Source organism: Macaca nemestrina, chromosome 8, assembly GCF_043159975.1.
Source record: "Macaca nemestrina isolate mMacNem1 chromosome 8, mMacNem.hap1, whole genome shotgun sequence".
NCBI lineage: Eukaryota > Metazoa > Chordata > Mammalia > Primates > Cercopithecidae > Macaca > Macaca nemestrina.
In genome coordinates this window covers 153,968,370-153,992,149 of record NC_092132.1, presented here as the reverse complement: position 1 = coordinate 153,992,149, position 23,780 = coordinate 153,968,370, and the positions used below count along the sequence as shown (strand labels likewise).

At 42.6% G+C, this 23,780-nt stretch overlaps 1 protein-coding gene across 1 annotated transcript; it reads left to right on the top strand.

The window, feature by feature from the left end:
* Window positions 1-7,259: 7,259 nt before the first annotated feature.
* Window positions 7,260-23,003, top strand: LOC105491911 (zinc finger protein 596). Its single transcript, XM_011758651.3, is given in 7 exon segments — window positions 7,260-7,461; window positions 15,769-15,852; window positions 18,156-18,282; window positions 19,050-19,111; window positions 19,114-19,135; window positions 19,961-20,043; window positions 20,819-23,003. Coding segments are annotated over 6 exon segments (1,515 nt in total). The 5' UTR covers window positions 7,260-7,461; window positions 15,769-15,840; the 3' UTR covers window positions 22,028-23,003.
* Window positions 23,004-23,780: the final 777 nt, after the last annotated feature.

Genomic DNA, 23,780 nt, shown 5'->3' with positions numbered 1-23,780 from the left:
ACCAGCCTGGCCAATATGGCGAAACCTTTTCTCTAGTAAAAATACAAAAATTAGCGCCAGGCTCTGTGGCTCACACCTGTAATCCCAGCACTTTGGGTGGCTGAGGCAGGCGGAGCACTTGAGGTTGGGAGTTTGAGACTAGCCTGACCAACATGGACTAACCCCATCTCTACTGAAAATACAAAATTGGCTGGGCTTGGTGGTGCATGCGTGTAATCTCAGCTACTCGGGAGGCCTAGGCAGGAGAATCGCTTGAACCTGGGAAGCAGAGGTTGCGGTGAGCCGAGATCGCACCATCGCACTCTAGCCTTGGCAACAAAAGCAAAACTCTGCCTCAAAAAAAAAAAAAAAAAAAAATATATATATATATATATATATACACACACACACACACACACACATACACACACACACAAATTAGCCAGTGTGGTGGTGCACACCTGTAACCCCAGCTACTCAGGAGGCTGAGGCAGGAGAATTGCTTGAACCCGGGCAACGGAGGTTGCAGTGAGCCCATATCAGGCTACTTCACTCCAGCCTGGGTGACAGAGCAAGACTCGTCTCCAAAAAAAAAAAAAAGAAAGAAAGAAAAAGAAAATGCATGGGAGGAAATGGTATATCCTGAAATGAGGACTTTCATTCTGGACTAGGGTTTCCAATGAAGGTGACAGTTTATCCTTCAGTCTCCACATGCCAAGAATTTGCCATCCAGCAAGAGGCAACGGAGGAAGCCCCCCAAGTCCCATGCCAGAACTATGACATAATTACATTCCATTTCAACACTTAAATATTAATAATTCATCCGCTTAAATATCTACACTTACTTTACCAATTTTCCATTGTATTGATGAAGAGGTTTCCAAATTTCATATAGGTTGTCATGATGTGGACAGGACTTTTTGATAGTTAACTATACCAAATGACTATATAAAATATAAGTGTTAAGGCCGGGCGCAGTGGCTCACACTTGTAATCCCAGCACTTTGGGAGGCCGAGGCGGGCAGATCACGAGGTCAGGAGATCGAGACCATCCTGGCAAACATAGTGAAACCCCGTCTCTACTAAAAATACAAAAAAGTTAGCCAGACGTGGTGGCGGGCGCCTGTAGTCCCAGCTTCTTGGGAGGCTGAGGCAGGAGAATGGCATGAATCTGGGAGACGGCGGAGCTTGCAGTGAGCAGAAATAGTGCCACTGCACTCCAGCCTGGGCAACAGAGTGAGACTGTCTCAAAAAAAAAAAGAAAAAAGAAAAATATAAGTGTTTAAACCTAAAATACCTTGCAACTGCTAACACAGGGCTAGAGAATATAGCAAGGTAATAGTCTGTCCAGTAAATTCTTCTGAAATTTCTTTTTTTTTTTTTAAACAGAGTCTCACTCTGTCACCCAGGCTGTAATGCAGCACCATGATCTCGGCTCAATACAACCTCCACCTCCCGGGTTCGAGCGATTCTCCTGCCTCACCCTCCCAAGTAGCCGGGACTACAGGTGCATGCCGCCACACCAGGCTAATTTTTGTATTTTTAGTAGAGACGGGATTTCACCATCTTGTCCAGGCTGGTCTCGAACTCCTGACCTCAGGTGATCCGCCCACCTCAGTCTCCCAAAGTGTTGGGATTACAGGAGTGAGCCACTGCGCCCAGTCTTCTTCTGCAATTTTGACAATCAACTGTGCTATTTGCCTTTCCTTCAGCACCGAGATTTTATTTTTCTTTCCTAATTATTTCAAACATGAACTTTGGTTCCAGGGAACTAGTATTTCCTTGATTTATAAATTGAGGGTGGCTGGGCATGGTGGCTCATGCCTGTAATCCCAGCACTTTAGGAGGCCAAGGCAGGCAGATCACTGGAGGTCAGGTCAGGAGTTCAAGACCAGCCTTGCCAACATGGTGAAACCCCGTCTCCACTACAAATGCAAAAATTAGCCAGCCATGGTGGCGGGTGCATGTAGTCCCAGCTACTAAGGAGACTGAGGCATGAGAATCGCTTGAACCCGGGAGGTGGAGGTTGTGGTGAGCCAAGATCATGCCACTGCACTCCAGCCTGGGTGACACAGGGAGACTCCATCTCCAAAAAAAAAAAAAAAAAAGAGGGTCATCTCACAGATGATCTAATAAATAATGCTTTGTCTTTAAAAATTCACATTATTAACTTTTCTACTTTTAGATATCGTAACTGCTGTGACTTGAAGGACTTATCTAAACAAAGCCTTAAAAAACCAGGGTGGGCAATGGGTGAATGGGTTGGGGGAACCCACACAAAATCCCCAAGACACCTGGGAGCCCATGTCCCCATGAGAGGGACTGCAGGCAGCTGTAGCAGACTGGATGGGAGAGGACAGCAGGCAGGAGAACTCAGGGTCTGGAGGCCATGGTTCTAAGGCCAGAGGAAATCATCAGCAAACTTAAATCCAGAGCTTGACAGGATGAAATTTGTGATTGTAAATGAATATTTGCCATTACCAAGTGAGATCGCCAGTGGTGGTAGGATGGTTACGTGCTCCTCCAGGTGGGCCGCAGTGAGGAGAGTGCAGCATCAGGCCAGGGTGTTCCTACTAGGAAGCAGGATCTGCACCTGTTTAGGAGGAAACGCTGGGCAGACCCAGCTTGGAGTCATCTCTGCTCTTCACATCTACCAAGGCTGTGAAAACTGAGAGTCGCCCAGATGCAGTGGTTCACACCTGTAATCCCAGCACTCTGGGATGCTGAGGCGAGTGGATCACCTGAGGTCAGGAGTTAAAGACCAGCCTGGCCAACATGGTGAAATACCATCTTTACTAAAAATACAAAAAATTAGCTGAGCATGGTGGTAGGTGCCTGTAATTACAGCTACTCCAGAAGCTGAGGCAGGAGAATCTCTTGGAACAAGGGAGGCGGAGGTTGCAATGAGCCAAGATGGCACCACTGCACTCCAGCCTGGATGACAGAGTGAGTCTCTGTCTTAAAAACAAACAAACAAAAAAAAAAAAAAAAAAAAAAACAGCCGGGCGCGGTGGCTCAAGCCTGTAAACCCAGCACTTTGGGAGGCCGAGACGGATCACGAGGTCAGGAGATCGAGACCATCCTGGCTAACACGGTGAAACCCCTTCTCTACTAAAAAAATACAAAAAACTAGCAGGGCGAGGTGGCAGATGCCTGTAGTCCCAGCTACTCGGCAGGCTGAGGCTGAGGCTGATGCAGGAGAATGGCGTGAACCTGGGAGGTGAAGCTTGCAGTGAGCTGAGATCCAGCCACTGCACTCCAGCCTGGGCAACAGAGAGAGACTCTGTCTCAAAAAAAAAAAAAAAAAAACCCACCAAAAAAAAACAACCAGAAAACTGAGTCTCATGAACAGTTCCCGAAAAAGAAATTGGGCCCACATGAAAACACATTTTTCTCCCAGCTGGGGAAGGCAATGAAGTGAAATAAGTCTGCGGACTGGACTTTCACATAGAAACCGTATATTTCCTAATTTGGGGGTTATGTGGGGATCACCTGGAGGACTGTTCCTGCTTTTGGTGAAACACAGGGAGGTATTCTTTGTGAAGCTGCAAATCTGGCACAGCAATAACCGCTGGGGAATTGGAGAGAAAAGAGAAGGCATACTAACTGCTGTTGCAAGTTTCCCAGAAGTATGACATTATTGGGAAGTAAACTGCTTCTTAAATCAACTGTGTCAATACCACGTCAGTAAGGCACAGACAACAACATGAAGTTTCATGACAGGCCAAATCTAGCCCAAACCCAGTCCGGCAGAGGTTGTCAACCCAGCGCCCCAGCAAGAGCCAGAGGGTCCCATCCTGGGAGCTGCAGACGCTCTCCTGTGGGCTGCAAAGGCCATGGCCGCATCCTGGGCGGGACGTACGCTCTCAGGGATACATGCGTGTTCCGGGGGTTATACAGAGTGTGACGGGTGTGGCGTTAGTCTGACGGTGTCACGGGCATTCCAGTGGTTACGTGTGTGCTCGGAGGGACAGATGCGTGTTCCGGGGGTTATATAAGTGTGACAGGTGTGGCGTTAGGCACACGATGTCATCTCCGCATTCTGGGCGTTACGTGCGCTCTGAGGGACACATCCGCGTTCCTAGGGTCGGATCTGGACAGCAGCTGTCACGTTACCCTGACGGTGTGATCTCTGTATACAACGGGTGCTAACACCAGCATCACAGATGGAGTGTTATTAGTACTATGGGGGTTATTATCAGTGTGGCGGATGTTCCAGTTGCTTTCCTGAGGCTACATTTCTGTTCCGAGACCGTGGCTTGGCTCCGTGGCCGCCTCGCCTTGGGTGCAGAGAACGAACCTCAAGTGTGCTGGATTCACAGGGGCTTTTGGTTTCTAATTTTCCACAGGAAGGGTCTCTGCCCCTCAGCTGCCAAGGCTGAAAAAGGAAGGATTTTATTCACCACAGACGCGGGCTCGAGGTGTCCCAAAGCGAGGGGCGTATCCCAGTACTTGCTGAGGAGAACGCGGCTCCCGCTGTCGCAGGACTCAGGCGAGGAGGTAGCACGCGGCCGCCTCAGGGCTCAGAAAAGCCGGGCTCGCGCGCACTCTGCTGGCGGCCGGGGGCACTGCAGCGCCCTAGAGCTCACTGCGCTGTCGGCTGCCGCGCGCCCTCTGCTACCCATCCCGCTGCACCACTTAAAGACAGCATGGAGCGTTCGGCGCTATCGTTCTAGAAATGCAAACTGACACAGAGCCCACTAGCCCATGAGTTTCTAAAAATGCAGAAGGCACAATTAATTGGAAACCATAGGAAATGAAATCAACATGAATGCACATTTTACAACTTATGCAAAAATTTACTCAACATAGTCCTCAGACTTAAAACGCGAAACTGTCAGAGGCCTCTTAACCACAGTGACTTTATTTTAAATAAAGGTTTTAAAAAAGTTAAATCTGGGCAGGGCGCAGTGGCTCACATCTGTAATCCCAGCACTCTGGAAGGCCAAGGCGGGCAGATCACTTGAGATCAGGAGTCCAAGACTAGCTTGGGCAAACAGTGAGACCCCTATGTCTACAAAAAGCACAAAAATTAGCTGGCATGGTGGCACGTACCTGTAGTCCCAGCTACCCGGGAGGCTGAGGCGGGAGGATTGCTTGAGCCCAGGAGTTCGAGGCTGCAGTTAGCCCGCCATGATCACACCACTCCACTCCAGCCTGGGCGACAGAGTGAGACCCTGCCTCACACACACACAACTTAAATTTGTTGGATTATGTATTTAGGGGGTTGAGTACTTTTGGTTATAAAATATTAATGGTTGCGGGAACAAGTTAATAAATAAAGACATAAAACTTATAAAAATGTACCAGGACTTTAAGAACAAAAAAGCATTCTTAGTTTAAAAATAAGTTTTACTTTAAAGGTAATAATACACTCATAAATTCTTGTTAAAATCCACAGTAACATAGAGAAGTAACAATACTCATAGCCTGTCACAAACTGATCACAAGCCTTTATAAAAGACAATACTATTCACAATAACCTTATAAACAAACATTAAGCCCGGGCGCAGTGGCACATGCCTGTTATCCCAGCACTTTGGGAGGCTGAGGCGGGAAGATCACTTGAGACCAGGAGTTCCAGACCAGCCTGACCAACATGGTGAAACCCAGTTTCCACCAAAAATACAAAAAATTAGCCGGACGTGTTGGCACGCGCCTGTAATCCCAACTACTTGGGAGGCTGAGGCAGGAGAAACCTTGAACCGAGGAAGCAGAGGCTGCAGTGAGCCGAGATCATGCCATTGTGACAGGAGTGAAACTCCGTCTCAAAAAATAATTTTTTTAAAACAGGTGCATTCCTCCTCTTACTTTCTGAGGACGCCCTGCTATGTAGCTGAGTAGTCGCTAATAAACTACCTTAACTTCACTATACTCTGTGATTCGCCATAAATTCTTTCCAATGCGAGATCCAAAAACACATTCTTGGAGTCTGGGACAAGATCCCTTTTCCAGTGACAAAACTATACAAATTCTAGAATAAAACAGAAAGAAAGCTATGTGACCTTGGGTTTGGTCATGAGTTTAAACACATGACACTGTCAGAGGCATTTGGACCCCTCCTTTATATGAACTCCAGGGTGGTTTATGTTCCATTGGCTAAGAGAAAGTTTTCTTCCAAAATGTAACATGATTTGAGGTCAAACATTAATATCAAGTAAACTCAAAAGATGGAAAAGCTAGCATTAGTTCTGGGAAAACCAGAAGTGTGCCTTTTTTGGAAATAATCATCGGTAGCACAAACTTCAGAATCTCCAAAGGAAATAAAAATGAGTTAACTTACATTTTTCACAAATTAAGATATAAATCAAGCTAATGAAATCCAGAAATCCAATCTTACTGTTTTTAATGTTCGTTAAAAAAAAAAAAGACATCCTTATTAAATAGCCCCAGTAATAGTAAACAATTAAGTCTTTACTACTTAAAAGCAAAATCCACCTATCTCCTGAACAGTATCCACTTTACAAGCCTCATTATATGTACTGGAAACAAGATTCAGAAATAAATATATGCATGTATATATATATATAACTATATTTCAAATAAAAAATACTTTTAGATAGTGGTATTACAATACATTTAGAAATAACGGAAGCAAATTACGGCAGATCATCCACGCCTGTCCCAAAGGTACCGAATTTATAAATCATCTCAGATGCGGTGCAGGACAGGTTGAAATAGGAACGCAATGTACCCGTGCGGAGGAGCCGCCGGCGCGGTGTCCAGGGCAGGACCCTGCCCGGTCCAGGCCCCTCCGGCCCTGGGCCCAACGGCTGCTACGCCTCTGACTCCACGCTAACGCGGAGCCCTAGCGCGCGTCACACCGTGTGGGGCCGAAGACGCTGCTACCCAGAGGCGGAGTGCGGGATCGCGAGGGTCCCCACCCCCTCTCGCTCCCGTCGGCACGTACGGACTCGCGTCCCCGCCGCGCCGACTAGGCAGCAGCACCGCCCCCGGCACAAGAGGCTCACGCGCCTCTTACCTAACAGGAAGTTGGAAGCAGTGCGCCCCCACGATGCACCGAACGCACTCAAACAGAACCGGACGCAGACACGCGCTTTCAGCCCAGGGGAAAAACTGGCAGGGTCAGAAACGCACGCGGCGGGGGCGGGAGCTCGGAATGCGCCCTGCGCCTGCCCGAGACCCCGCCCCGGCCCGGCCCCGCCTTTTTGTCTGCCTCACCCCACCCCGCCCGGCACGTACTGGCTCCGCCCTTCGCGCGACGTCTTTTGTTGACCCGGAAACGGATTCTCCGGAGCCAAGGTCCGCTCGGGTGAGTGCCCTCCGCTTTTTCTGGCCAAACCCAGCCACGCAGTCCCCTTCCTGCGCCATCCTCCATACCCGGGGTCTGTGGGTCTCCGCGGACGTCACAGGCTCGGCAACAGCCCCACTGTCGGCGGGGAGCCCCGCGACGCCCTGAAATGCTCCGAAGCCTGTCGCTCAGCTGCCAGATCTGCGTCTGTGTCCGGTTCCGTCACTGAGGTCGCCCCTGTCCCAGACCCTTCGACCCTAGTTCTCTTCACCGTTCGCCCATCCTATCGCGCGCCGCGTCAGGTCCCCATTCGGCATGTGGCTTGTCTCCCGTCGTCCCCACCCTTGCCCCTCTTGGCCGCTCAGGGCAGCCCTGGGATTTGGCAGACGCCAGTCCTCCCTGAGATGCCTCCCCATCCTTCCCTCCGCCAGGCCCTACGTCTCCGCAAACCCCCCGCTTCGGGGTGACCGCTTCAGACAGGACGCTGAGTCCGGGCCTGGGGTAAGGGACCTGCCCAATCCTGTGACAGCCCGCGTCCTTCTGACAGTCACCTCCCACTAGCGGTGACCTTCCCGGTGTCCCACTGAGAAGTGGGCTCTTCCTTGGCAGGGGCTTCTTCACTGCATCGCTGTGGATGTCGAGGTGGGGCAGGAAAGTGAGGAGAAAACAAAAGAAGAGGGAGGTAGGGCCAGCGACGGACAAAAGGGGAGGGAAATTTAGATGGGAAGTGGATGGGTCTGAGGAATTTGAACAAACACTGAGAAAATGAAGGAGAGTGACCTGAGCAAGTAGTAGTGGGGTAAATGGAAATAGACAAAACGGGATTCAGCAGAGATGTGGAGGACAGAATACAATGAGGGGGCCCTGACCGTCAGTAGCAGACGGGGCAACAGAAGCCTAATTCTCAAATTCCTTAGATGGTTTTCTGATTTCCAAATTAGTTTCCCTTTTAAATTTGTTGTGTCAGGTTCAGTTTATGAGGCCTCAATACTTTTCAGTCTTAATTATGTATTGAAAATACTTTTTGTTTGGTAAATACTTTTACATTAATTCAGTGTGCACTTTGTAAGAATATTGATGATTTGAGTTAGTTTAGTTTTCAACGTCTTCCTCTATTCCTTTATATGATCTCTGTATTTAATGACTCTAGGATAAAATTTCCAACTAAGTATAAGTATCAAGTTTTCTTTGTGCTGTTTTTTGCAATTATTGAAGGATGGGCTGAATTGTCCTAGAACTTTGTTCCAACAGATTCCATGTGTTCATAATGAATAAATTGCTCAAAGATATTTCGAAAGCTCACCTTTTATGTTTTTCATTGCCAATAATTACATCTTTTTACTTTTTATATTTTTGGATGACTTAATGTGATGTTCTGGAAAAGACAAATGCTTTTAGTCAATATGATTAAAACCGTGAAAGACAAATTGCTGTTACTTAAGAGTGTGAAATTTGATCTCAAATCTTTAGGGGGCAGGGATGTTAAGGGAAAACTGCCACTATCGCATCCAGATCATGTCATTCCTGTTAAGCTGGTGCTGGTTACTGTTTACTGGCTTCTGTTCACCTTTCCACCTGCCCCAAGACATACACATAGTGACATAAGGCAGTGGATAGGGAGAGAGCAAGACTTTTTAAAGTAAGCACAGAACAAAGGTGTCTTTCTAATGAGGAGGAGGTGTTGGTTCCGGGAAGGAAGCTTGGAGGAGAAAGGGCAATAAGATTTGGGTATTCAGGATCCAGAAGTGAGAGAGAGCTTGGGAAGCTCAGGAACCGGAGAAAGAAAAAGCATTGCCCATTCTCACCCATGACCCTGTGCTCAGCAGGTACTAGCAGAGACTTCAGCAGGAACCAGAGAAAGAAAAAGCATTGCCCATTCACACCCATGACACTGTGTTCAGCAGGTACTAGCAGATACTTCAGGCTCTGTGACTAAAAGGGATCAGACCAGTTCATATACCCACAGCTGCCATGTAAGGATGTGTGTGGACTTTACTAGGGAAGAAGGGTGTTATGAAGGAAGGGGCAGAAAAACTCACCTGTTGGTCTCCACGTAGAAGTTGATTGTCCCGAATTCCTGGAGGTTCAGTGAAAAGCAGAAGATTGTCTTTTTCACATGTTGAGTTATGCCCCCATATATGTGGTTGTGGTAAAGAAAGAGGGTATGTCGATGGGAAGTCCTGAAATGCATGTTCCTAACATTCAGCAGGGACTTCTCAAGACACATCTTGCCTTAGAAAGAAGCTCAGAGAAGAAAAATGGAGAACAATTAGATATGACACTTTCACTGGAAAAAGTCATATTATTCATTGATTGTTTTGTCATCTCCCTCCTTAAATGTTGTTTTTAGGATTTCATAATCTCTGACCCTGCCTAACACATTTCCTAACTCACCCAAAGCCTTCCCTTAACTTCATCCCATCTTCACAGCATCACACTGTGACCCAGTGATTTCGAACTTGTGAAGTTCCATTCGGAGGATCATATAGGAAGGCCTTCACACCCAGACATGGTGTGGAAGTGGGCCACATAATGTCAGTGAGGCAAGTATAGATCGTTTAGGGATGATGCACTGTCAGATCTTGTTGACCGTGATTAGAAACACTGTGCATATTAGTAGTGAATTAATGCTGGGAATACCTGACAAATCCTGGAAAAGAAGATTAATGAGAGAAAATTTGTTCTGCCCTATTGTATAATGCATTTGAAGCTTAAAACAATGAATCAGTATTGATCTAGCCTCAAAATATTAATGATTTGGATTAGAAGGAAGAGTTTAGAAAATGATAGCTATGACAAATTAAGGTAGCATTTCATCCACACGATGGAGTGTGTTTTATTCAGTAATTGCTTTAAGACTGGAATCAACCTAAGTGTCTCACAGGAGGGTATTTTAGAAATTGTTCACAGCATGTCTGTTCCAAGGAGACCTTGATGTTCATAGATTTGTAAAGAATGCTGCTTACTAGCACACTGACTTATCTGCAAATGTCTGAGGGTTCCTCCACTTGGGGTAACTTGGGGGTTTGATCGCAGAGTAAATAAATGGTACGTTTTATATTGTAATATATGATAGCAAGATGCAGCCCACAAACTGTGTAGATACTCTTAACTACCACATAAAGTTCATCTACTACTTTAACCAGAACTTGATACTGTATGTATGTTTTTTGTAGATTTGGATAAAATGACAGTTCATTATTATTTCCAGTTCACAAAGTAATTGTGAGGCTGAATACATTTTATTATTTTATAGATGTATGTGTAAAATGAATTTTTCTGCATGACTCATTTTTGATGTATTTTAGATGCTATTTTATATTTTGTAGTTTAATTGTATGTACACACACACAAATACACACTTAGGTGTCTTATTATGTTTCTGCAGCGAAACCAAAATACTTCCTTCATGCCCTTTGATTTTATGTTTTCCTCAGGAAGGCAGGACCTATTTTATATGATAAAATATTATGTTTTATTGAGTCCACTTATGATATTGTTTAATATTATGAATATTTATATGACTTATTTTAAATTTCCAAATAACATAGATTTACATGAAATTTGACATATTTTTTTCTTTTCACAACTATTTTGACTATATCCTCACCAAAAATCAAAATTTAGACAAAATTGGCTTTTAGACTAATTCTCATTTTTTACATGTGAAAGACTACATGTGACTTTTAAGTCTAGGTTGCCTTGAGTCTGCAGTCACTGGGGTTTTATGTCACTGTGTCCTCCAATCTAATAATATTATTTTCAGGCTTTATTCATGTCATTTTAATGTCCTCATTAAGTTTTAAAATTTCTTTACATGGGCCTACAAATTTATTTCAAATGTTCCTCATAATATTTTGCTATTGTAAATAGAGACTGATTTTGTGTGTTTGCTTTAAGATTAATGTTACTAAACAGGAAATACTGATTTCAGCATATTCAGAATAGTTTTGCCCACTTTTTAAATGTTCTTGTTAGTATTGATAATTAGAATTGATTCTACTTTTTCAAGTTTACAGTCACATCATCTGAGAATAACTACAGTTTCATGTCTTTGACTCCATTTTTGTAGTCCCTCTCCTTTTCCCTCTTGTTTTGGTCCCACCTCAGGCATCATGTGCAGTGGTGAATGGCATCAGCCCCAGCCAGCCTCCTTATTCCAGCCTTACCTTTAGTGGAAATGGTCCTTTTGTTAACTCTTGAATATATAGTTGAGATTTTATTGATTAAGAATAATTAGTCCCCACAATTTGATATGATTTTTAAAGATTTTAAATTATTTTTAAAGATTTAAATTATTTGAAAATGTTTTTTCAAACGTTTGTTGATGTGATTGTTTTTAATCTTTAAAATTACTATGTGAAAGTAATACGTTTTCTAGTATGGAATTATCCTTTTATTATTGTAATTAACTCCACTTTACAATGCTCTGGCATTATTTAACCATACTAGTGATGGCCAGGTGACCAAAATAAATAGCCAAATGGCTAAAAGTGTATTAATAATTTTTGCAAATATAATTAATGAAAATTGTTGGTTAAAATTCTAGTTATTGTTGCATTTATGTTCATTTTGATTAGCATAATACACTAATGAGGACAGGCTTATTTTTCTCCTTCAAAAGCATTTACATTACAAAGGAGGTAGAAGTGATTTGACATGTGATAACTCTCACAAGTCACTTTTACAGTTAAACTCTGATGTATAACTTAAATATTAAAATTAGCTGTCATATTTTTCTGCTGATTACTGAGGGAAAGTTTTAACTCTATTTTCATGGAAATTAATCAATGTATCATATATTCATGTTAGAATACAATTGTTCTGATTTCTTAGATTTTAAATTACTACTTTTAAATAAATACAGTCTCTTTTATTTACCTGTGTTTTTTCTTTCCACCATGGGTCTTTTCAGTTTCGTGATCTTGCTCTCAAAACTTTTTAATTGATTTCTGTCAAATCTGTTCATTCATTACATTATTTTATTATTTATTAAATTCTTTTAACTTTTTAACTTTTATTAATATGTACTGCATTTGTAACAATTTGGAAAGTCAAGTAACTAACTCCTGTTTTATTTTTCTTTATCTTGGTTTATGAGTGTTTTTAAAGTTTTACGTTCCTTGAAGATCATAGCTGTAGCCCCAATTCTATGGTTCTGGCTACTTTTATTTATCACACTTACTAATATCATGAATGTAATTGGAATACTCCTTTGATTTTACTGGTGACATATACCCACTAGTGTACTGAGATGGAAAAAACAAAGTCTTTAGAACTCAGAAAAATATAGAGTTTATATTTATTATTTATGTAAGTGTGATCTTGTTATTAAATTCCTCTATCATATTTATGGAATTAGCAATTTCTCTTTGAATCTAGATGTTCCTAGTTATGTGTATTTCCAACATATGTTTTTAGCCACATACACTTTTTTGAATATCATATTTGGTGTTTAATTTTTGCTAGGATTATCGGCTGGACTCCAGATCCAAACTCGACATGTGGCAGACCCACTAAAAACATACATTAAGCCCCTAGCACTGTTTTAATCTCCGTGGCCTGGCTGAGCTTCTGCCATCCGTCCTCCTAGGCACTGTGAGGTCTGGACATCTCATTTGGCATAACTCAGCTGTGGCCATTGGTGGATCTCATCCTTAGTACTACTCCCTGCTGGCAGGGGTGGCCCAGGCCCACATAAGCCATTGCTGGGCTCCTTGGAGGGCTTAGAGAATCCTGAGATTGCCCATGAGGATGGCCATGCCTTACAGTCTAGCACCCACCTTTACTGATGCCTGTAGAGATTTAGAAGCTCATAGGGGTCTTGGATGTCTTTCTTATACCTCCATTGTCTGCACTGTGATTCCCATACTCCTAAGCCAAAGTAGAGAATTTTGAGGAGGCTTGTATGGAGGTTTATGGTGACCCCCATGGTTCTGTGAGACTGGTAGAAGGCACAGACCCCTTAGACTTCTCCCCCAGGAGAATATGTGAGACTAGTGGAGGAAAGGAGAGTAATGAAGTATGCATTTAGTGTCCCAGGCTATCAGAGCACAGCTCTAAGGAGAAATACAGGGCATCTTATAGCAACTGGCACAGCTCTGTGAGACTGGGAGATATTGCACAACCTTGAAAAATCAAGGAGCTGTGACCCTACTGAAGGAACAAAATAAATCTACAATAATTGACCATAAAGAAATACAGGTTTTTGGCTGGGTGCAGTGCACACTTGTAATCAAAGCACTTTGGGAGGATGAGGTAGGCAGATCACTTGAGGCCAGGAGTTCAAAATCAGCTTTGCCAACATGGTGAAACCCCAGCTCCACTAAAAATACAAGGAAAAAAAATTAGCTGGGCATGGTGATGGGCACCTGTAATCCCAGCTACTCAGGAGGCTGAAGCAGGAGAACTGCTTGAACCCAGGAGATGGAGGTTGCAGTGAGCTGGTATTGTGCTATTGCACTACAGCCTGGACAACAAGAGTGAAACTCCGCTAAAAAAAAAAGAAAAAGAAATGGAGGTTTCTGAATTTCCTGATAAGAATTAAAGATAAATTGCCTTAAAGGAGCTCAATGAGCTGTGAGACAACACTGATAGACAAGTAAAATCTGGAAAAGAATACATGAACAACATGAGAATATCAACAAAGAGAAACCATAATAAAAGAAATGTAGATTCTGGGGCTGAAGAACACAGTAACTGAACTAGATCAATACAGGGTTTCAAGAGCTGACTTGATCAAGCAGAAGGAATAACCAGTGAACTCAAAGACTGGTTATTTGAAATTATTCAATCAGAAGAGCAAAAAGAAAAAGAATCTTTTAAAAAGTGAAGAACCTCTGTCTGACTTTGCTAAAAATTGGAGGTTCCTAAGAACTCCTTCCCCGCCCCGCCCCCGCCCCGCCCCCCCCCCCCCCCCCCGCAAGGCAGAGTCTTGCTCTATCACCCAGACTGGAGTGCAGTGGTGTGATCTCAGCTCATTGCACCCTCCACCTTCCAGTTTCAAGCGATTCCCATACCTCAGCTTCCGAAATAGCTGGGATTACAGGTGCCTGCCACCACGCCCAGCTAACTTTCATATTTTTAGTAGAGAGGGGGCTTCACCATGTTGGCCAGGCTGGTTTTGAACTTCTGACCTCAGGTGATCCTCCCGCCTTGGCCTCCCAAAGTGCTGGGATTACAGGCATGAGCCACCATGCCCGGCAAGAACTCCTTTTTATGTTAGATTTGCTAGGGTTTAGTAGCTCACAGAACCCAGGAAAACAGTTTGCTTAGCTGATTTATTACAAAGGGCATTTTAAATATTACAAATGAACAGCCAGCTAAAGAGTTACATACAGCAAGTTTTGGAAGGGTCTTAGTTTCAGGAGGTCTGTCTCCAAGCAGTTGGGATGTACCATTCTTTCAGCATGTGGATGGCTCTTCACTCATCCAGAAGCTCTTTGAATCCCATCATTTAGGGATTTTTACAAAGTGTTCATCTAGTAGGCATAATTGTTATCAACTCGATCTCCAGCCTCTGCCCTTTACCAGAGGATAGGGGGTGGGACTGTATGTTCCAAGCTTATAATCATGTCTTGGTCTTTCAGGTAATCACCCCCTATCCTATAGCCCAATAATAATTGTTTTGTTAGAACAAAAGACACTCCTATCACCCATGAAGTTCCAATGCATTACGAGCTCTGTATTGGGAACCAGGGTCAAGGACCAAAAAGAACAAAAGCTTCTCCTAGCAACTTTATTACTTAGGAAATCACAAGCGTTTGGGGGACTGTGTGCCAGGAACTGGGGATGAAAACCAAACTATTTCTTATAAATAACAATGTCACATACATGTTCATATATTCATGTTGTTAGTGTCCTTTCATTTCAACTTGAGGAACTCCCTTTAGCATTTCTTATAAGGTATGTCACTTGTAAAGTGTGTCTTTTAAGGTATCCACCATCATAAAATGAAATTTGAAGCTGCTTGGTAGATAAATTCATGCTGAATTTATCTAAAGGTCAGACTTCAGGGAGTGGTATTTCTAGAAGCCTCACGTGGAAGAGACAGAATCATTCAGTAGAAGTGTATACAGAGGACCAGCAGAAGGGAGAAGGAATGGAGGGAGGCTCATGAGGGGTGAGATGCGCGGAGAAAGCCTGCAAGCACACAAACCAAGAATAATTAAATCTGAGAAATTCCAGGATTTATCTGTAGGTGGAGACCACATCTGCATGATTCAGGGATTCTTAGAATTTGGAATCATAGAGGGAATTGAACATTTCAGAATTCCATGGGCTAGGTAGCATATGAAACTCCATGATTTTCACATTTCTAGGTCTAAAATCAAAATATTTATATATTTATTAGCAACAATAGTCATTCTCTTCTTCTGACCCTGGAAGAGGAGAACCACCAACCCAACCCATCCCCCACCCACTGCATGTGCTTGTTGGTTGGACTGGGGCTAATGGCTTTGGGACAGATGTTAGAAGCAAAACTGGAGTGTCATGGTTTTTTTGTTTTATTTTGTTTTGTTTTTTGTTTTTCTCAGAATTGTCTTCTTAGTGCTTGGATGGTGTGAGTGAAAACCCAGAGGAATACATTTGGTGGCTGAGCTAGTACAATGCCATCACTGGTGAGTGGGAAATTCTTCTTTCTACTGAAATTTGTACCCCTGCTACCAGCCTAAGGGCAGATTCATCCTATTAACATAGATGTTCTAAGTGCATTCAAGGATCCAAGCTCCAATTAAGATTTCCCAGGGCTTGGAATGGTTCCATTGGCTCAAAGAGTCATCAAGAAGTAATCTCCTTTCAACAGTACACTCATTGCAGCCTCTACTAAGGTTGCGTATTCTCAGAAAAGATGTGAGAGGATTTTGTTTCTCTCATCCAGTCTCGGGGAAATCATTCATTCATTACCAGCCTCTCATGGCCTTGTTGGGGAAATAAATTCACTCATTACCCATGTTATTGGCAGGAGTGGGCTTGGGAGTATATGCGGATAGGCAGTGAAAATAAGTGAGAGCAGAAGATTATAGCCCTTACAAAGGCAGATGTTTTCCCAGGCAAGCTCAGTTAGTCTAGTGTTTCAGGTGTTAGGGGAGGGCTGTTTAACATGAAGGGAAAGCAGATAGGATTAGGACAGAGGAGACAATGAGGAATTATTCATTTATTTTTCCTTTCTAAAAATCTTAATGTCTTGAGAGAATAAATGTGTGCTTTTGAAAACTTAGAAAACAAAATTAAAATTCTTATTATCCTTGTCCCCAAATGAACCTCTGATCAAATTTGATAACTGGAAGCAACTGAAGTGTTGTTTCTTTAATTTTGGTTGTGCATTAAGTGATGGAGTATAGGAAACAGAGTAAATTTAAAACTCTGAGGAAATTTTTGAAGTGGAGAGACCAGGATAATCAAAGGATTTTTTTTAACCCGTAAATCTAGAGACAACATGAAGAAACAAAAGAGAATCGTACCTAGTGCATAATAGTTGGTTTTCACACCACTATAAAGAACTACCTGAGAGTGGGTAATTCATGAAGAAAAGAAGTTTAACTGACTGACAGTTCTGCAGGCTTAACAGGAAGCATGACTGGGAGGCCTCCAGAAACTTACAATCATGGCGGAAGGGGAAGCAAGCACCTTCTTCATAAGGCAGCAGGAGAGAGATACCAAATCAGAAAATGCCACACACTGTTAAATCAGCAGATCTTCTGAGATCTTACTAGCATGAGAACAGCAAGGGGAAGTTCACCCCCATTATTCAATCACCTCCCACCAGGCCCCTCCCCCAACATGTGGGGATTACAATTCAAGATGAGATTTGGGTGGGGTTGCAGAGCTAAACGATATCACCTGGTGTTTGGAGGTCCCAGATAAAACTGAGAAAGGAAGTCCTCAGACCATGGGAAGTGGCAGGATGAGACCATCTTTCAGTACTGAAGTCTTAGAGCCCCTGGCTTGTGCTGCTGAGCCATTCATCCTTATCCATTAACAGTGAATACCTGAGTTGTGTAGAGATAAGAGGCTGCATCTGCTGCTACCAAGTTCTGTATGAAAGTTGTTCACTCAACTGAGTGTTCTCAGTCATTTCATGAATAATGTATTTGTGGCTTGTATCTAAAAAATGATAGATAGGAACCACTTTACATATTATCTCACTGGATCTTTTTGAACTCATAACAGGTCTTTATTCATGAGGACACTGAGGTGCTGTAGTGGAATATCTAATTAAAGTATTGATTAAAATGTGACAAATTGTGGATACTGCCTCCCTTGTAGTGAGTCTATGGATTTTCTTTTTTTTTTTTTTTTTTTTTGAGACGGAGTCTTGCTCTGTCACCCAGGCTGGAGTGCAGTGGTGTGATCTCGGCTCACGGCAACCTCCGCCTCCCGGGTTCACGCCATTCTCCTGGCTCAGCCTCCTGAGTAGCTGGGAGTACAGGCACCCACCACCTCACCCAGCTGATTTTTTGTATTTTTAGTAGAGACGGGGTTTTCACCATGTTAGCCAGGATGGTCTCGATCTCCTGACCTCGTGATCCGCCCGCCTCCACCTCCCAAAGTGCTGGGATTACAGGCGTGAGCCACCGCGCCTGGCTTATGGATTTTCTTGAAGGTGGTGGAGAGGAGAATTTTAGTTCTAAATTTACAAGTCAAGATTTCATAATTAGTATCTGGAAGTTATACTTAGAAGTCTATTAGGAAATCTTCAGGTTATATCATGTGATATTTCTCTATGTGAAGTTTTATGTCTTTAGTGTATCTGAAAGCCAGATTCCCAGTTCAGATTTAAAGCAATGTGACAAGAACCCCAAACACTGTTTGAGTTTTCTTTCATACCACCCACACTTCCTTAGGACAGTCACTTTATCTTGCTCCACTGAACACTGGCAGAGATAGCCCTGTTTGCAGTAGAATGTCCATAATGTTTTAGGATTCCATGACCTTCGAGGATATAGTTGTAGACTTCACTCGGGAAGAGTGGGCCCTGCTGGACACATCCCAGAGAAAGCTGTTTCAAGATGTGATGTTGGAGAACATCAGTCATCTGGTCTCTATTGGTAAGTCTCTTTATATTTATTATGTATGTATGTATATATGTATTCATTCACTCACCTGTTTTTCACTGATTCATTCATTCATTCTACATGTTTCTAGAACAGCTTTCTCATCTGTCACTTCAACCTCTGCCTTGATCCTTTCATAACTCTCACAATTACCTGACAGCCATTTATTTCCTTTTCACTTATATTGATTTGTCCTCTCTCTAGAATGTCATCTTTTTGACCACAATTTCACATCCTTCTTGCTCTTCAATCTCCCAAACTCAGAAAAGTTATGAAAATTCACTGCTTTTGAATGCATAAATAAATGTATTGATTTCTTTAAAGTAATTGTTCTATCATAGGGACTGTTCTGCACAGAACCTAGATTGTTCTGGTGGAGCTAGTATTTATTGCATTATTTTTTAATATAATGTCAAACACTATGACAACTTGTAATTTCTCACTGTGAGAAAATACAGGGAAAATACTGAGTGAAAATACTGAGGATTTTCACTGCAATAAGTGAAAATACTGAGGATTCTGCAATCAGTATTTGAAGTGAGGCATGACCATCAGCAATTATTGGTCTTTTATGTCTGGGAACAAGTTCAAGAGTTTTCCTTTTGCTCATAAAGGACTGTCAGTGTTGTCTTCAAGGTAATCTTCCCAGGCTGACCTTCAGTGGCTAACTTATCCTTCCCAGTAGCCTACCCTGTACCTGATAACCTTGTACATTTGTCAGCACAGAACTCAAAATCCATGTATCTTTTTCCCATAAACAGGCAAACAGCTCTGCAAATCAGTTGTGCTTTCTCATTTGCAGCATGTAGAGAAACTTTCAACTTTCAAGGAATGAGCTTACTGCAAGGTGAGCTCTAAGAAGCAGTGCTCAATAGGAGGAGGAGAAACATGGCCAGTGAGTGAGTAGGCCCCAACAGTTGCCAAAGGAAGATTTCTTTTTTCCTTTTTTTTAGACAGAATCTTGTTCTGTCACCCAGACTGGAGTGCAGTGGCACGATCTCGGCTCACTGCAACCTCTGCCTCCCAGATTCAAGTGATTCTCCTGCCTCAGCCTCCTGAGTAGCTAGGACTACAGGTGTACACCACCATGCCCAGCTAATTGTTTTCTATTTTTAGTAGAGACAGGGTTTCAACATGTTGGCCAGGCTGGTCTCAAACTCCTGACCTCAGGAAATCCATCCACCTCGGCCTCCCAGAGTGCTGGGATTACAGGCATGAGCTACCACGCCCAGCTGGAAGGTTTCTTAAATTTGCAGTGTTTCTGAAATGTAGGCAAAAGCCTGAGGGAAACATTTCTCAGATATTGACATTATACTTTGTAGGTGTCAATTTTTATTCAAGTATATCTCTGTCATTGTCTTTGGCTTTTGTAAAGGGGATATTTGTGTACTTATTTGAGTTAAACTATTACATAGTAGCCCTTTATAATGGTCCTCTTCTTTGAAAATTTTTCTTTCCTTTACTTCCTTAACTTGCCTTCTTTATTTTTTTATATGCTGAAAATGTCAGTAGTCAATTTCCTATAATACTCTTCTTCTTAAAGTATCATTAATTTAACATGCCTTCCCTGTCTGTGTGTATTTGAAACACACTCAAATAGGCATTGTAGCTATTTAACATTTTTATTCCCCTAATGCCTGTATAGCATCTTTTTTTAAAAAATTTATTTCAGGTAGAGAAGGTGACATTAAACATCAAGAGATACCATTCATTCAACATACCTATCAGAAGGGCACATCCACCATCAGCACAATGGTAGGTAAGCTTTATGGATGCGAACCCTGTTCTTCCATATAGAAACCTGGACATTGAACAACTTTGGAATTTGGTACAGGTACCTGACTGTACTTAAAGCCCTCCCAGCAGAGTTTTAGTTAGTTTGGATGTAGTGAAGACATTAACTTCAAATCAAAACCATAACATGAGGCCTTATAACAGGACAATTGTATAAATTTTACTATGTGCTGAAACTTTCAAACAGGATAAAGTCTTTTTTTTTTTTTTTTTTTGAGACGGAGTCTCGCTCTGTCACCCAGGCTGGAGTGCTGTGGCCGGATCTCAGCTCACTGCAAGCTCCGCCTCCTGGGTTCCCGCCATTCTCCTGCCTCAGCCTCCCTAGTAGCCGGGACTACAGGCGCCTGCCACCTCGCCCAGCTAGGTTTTTTTTGTATTTTTTAGTAGAGACGGGGTTTCACCATGTTAGCCAGGATGGTCTCGATCTCCTGACCTCGTGATCCGCCCGTCTCGGCCTCCCAAAGTGCTGGGATTACAGGCTTGAGCCACCGCGCCCGGCAGGATAAAGTCTTAATACTAGTCAGATAGCTCTTCAGTTGGGATGCTACAACAGAAAAACTCTCTACATGCAGTTAGATAATGCACCATGTTTATATAACTGATACAGGAACAATTGTAACTGGAATCTACTACTGAATGATTACTCTAGAATTAGTATGTAGAGAAATGAATGAAGTAATGAATGAATGAGTGTGGATAAACCTTTAATAGTCTTTCATTTCCTTCCAAAAACCAGAGATCTCATACTCAAGAGGATCCTTTTCTATGTAATGACTTAGGAGAAGATGTCACTGAACATACAGCATTGACTCAAAATGTGATTACTTACATGAGAAAGAAACACTTTGTAAGCAAAAAGTTTGGAAAAACCTTCAGTGACTGGTTATCCTTTAATCAACACAAGGAAATTCACACCAGATGTAAATCAGATGAAGGTCATCTATTTGATTATGCCTTTATCCAAAACTCTGCCCTTAGACCACACAGTGTGACTCACACTAGAGTGATAACATTGGAATGTCATGTGTGTGGGAAAACCTTCAGCAAAAATTCTAATCTTAGGCGACATGAGATGATTCACACTGGAGAGAAACCACATGGATGTCATCTATGTGGGAAAGCCTTTACTCATTGCTCTGATCTTCGAAAACATGAGAGAACTCACACTGGAGAGAAGCCATATGGATGTCATCTATGTGGGAAAGCCTTCAGTAAAAGTTCTAACCTTAGACGACATGAGATGATTCACACTAGAGAGAAAGCACAGGTATGCCATCTATGTGGGAAAGCCTTCACTCATTGCTCTGACCTTAGAAAACATGAGCGAACTCACTTAGGAGATAAACCATATGGATGCCATCTATGTGGGAAGGCTTTCAGTAAATGTTCTTACCTTAGACAACATGAAAGAACTCACAATGGAGAGAAACCATATGAATGTCATCTATGTGGAAAAGCCTTCTCTCATTGTTCTCACCTTAGACAACATGAGCGAAGTCACAATGGAGAGAAACCACATGGATGTCATCTATGTGGGAAAGCCTTCACTGAATCTTCTGTGCTTAAACGACATGAGAGAATTCACACTGGGGAGAAACCATACGAGTGTCATGTATGTGGGAAAGCCTTCACTGAATCTTCTGACCTTAGACGACATGAGAGAACTCACACTGGAGAAAAACCATATGAATGCCACCTATGTGGAAAGGCCTTCAATCACTCTTCTGTCCTTAGACGACATGAGAGAACTCACACGGGAGAGAAACCATATGAATGCAATATATGTGGTAAAGCCTTCAATAGAAGTTATAACTTTAGACTTCATAAAAGAGTTCACACTGGAGAGAAACCATATGTATGTCCTCTATGTGGAAAAGCCTTTAGTAAATTTTTTAACCTTAGACAACATGAGAGAACTCACACTAAAAAAGTAATGAATATGTAAGAGTCATCAACCATAGCGTTAACACTAAATACACCCAAGGACTGACATACTACAGGAACATTATGTCTGTAATCAGTGTGGAAAAGCCTTTATTTGTAATCACCACTTTGCTCAACCTAAATGAATCCAAAGTAGGGAGAATCCATATGTATTTAAGCTGTATGGCACAAACTATGAGAGAATGAAACTATAGATCAAAGGAATGTGGAGGAGTCTTCATCCAAAGCTCTAACTGTTAAACAAACAGGAGAAATCACATCACAAAAATTCTGTACCTGTCGTCAATGTGAAAATGCCATCCTTTAAACAAATGAGTAAAATCGACAGGCGAGCAACCATACGTCTGTAATTGCTGTGCACTGTCATTCAGCTAAGCACCAGTTTTGGTGTCTGCAAGAAAATTCATTATCAGATAACTGATAAAAACAGGAAATTTGTGAAAATATTTTTATTAGGTGGATGAGGCCTCTTGCACAATTCCAGAAATTCATAGTAGAGAAATTATTCAGTGAGAAATCATTTTCTTAATACAGCAGCACTTCTATAATAGATCAGAATTCACATGGTGTAGAACGCTCAGTGACATGAATGGAGGGCAGTCCTCAGTAAATTACTCATTCCTTAGTCAATACCAGCATTTTTCCACTGAGAAAACAATCTTGACATGATAGTAGAAGAACCTTCAGGCAGCTTTCCTGTCAAAAAAGACAGGGAAGAAAACTCTAAAAAGCCATTGAGATGTATAGCTGGGGGACAAGACATAAAGCCATCAAGCACATGCTTGAGAAAAAAATTATGGTTTTGAGCAGACTTTCTACTTAAAATATGTGGGATGAAATGTACAATTCTGAAATAACCTGGGAATATTGAATGCAGAATTGTGTAAGAAGTAATAAGATTAAATTAGTACTGTCAAAAATGCAAGCATTAAATGTCGTTGCTGAATAATAGGTTGATTAAACTCCAATTTTTTTTTTGTTGTTGTTCGTTTGTTTTTTAAACAGTCTCGCTCTGTCGCCCAGGCTGGAGTGCAGTGGCATGATCTCGGCTCACTGCAAGCTCCACCTCCTGGGTTCATGCCATTCTTCTGCCTCAGCGTCCCAAGTAGCTGGGACTACAGGCACCCGCCACCACACCCGGCTAATTTTTTGTATTTTTAGTAGAGATGGGGTTTCACTGTATTAGCCAGAATGGTCTGAATCTCCTGACCTTGTGATCTGCCTGCCTCGGCCTCCCAAAGTGCTGGGATTACAGGCATGAGCCACCGTGCCCAGCCCAAACTCTATGTTTTTAATTCAGTTTTAAACACGTAGATTTGGGTCAGTTAGAAAATGGGGACGGGCATGGTGGGTCACACCTGTAATCCCAGCACTTTGGGAGGCTGATATGGATGGATCACTTGAGGTCAGGAGTTCGACACCAGCCTGGCCAACATGGTGAAACCCCATGTCTACTAAAAATACAAAATTAGTTGGGCATGATGGTGTATGCCTGTAGTCCTAGCTATTCAGGAGGCTGAGGCAGGAGAATCACTTGAACCCAGGAGGCGGAGGTTACAGTGAGCCAAGATCATGCTACTGCACTCCAGCCGGGGCAAAAAAGTGCAACTCTGGCTCAAAACAAAAAGACAGTGACATTCAATGGAACTAATATATGTAGAACACAAAATTATATGTCCTAACTATATTAATGGTATATATGTACATGGTAATGATTAAATCAAACATGGATTATGAAAGACTCACTTTAAAAG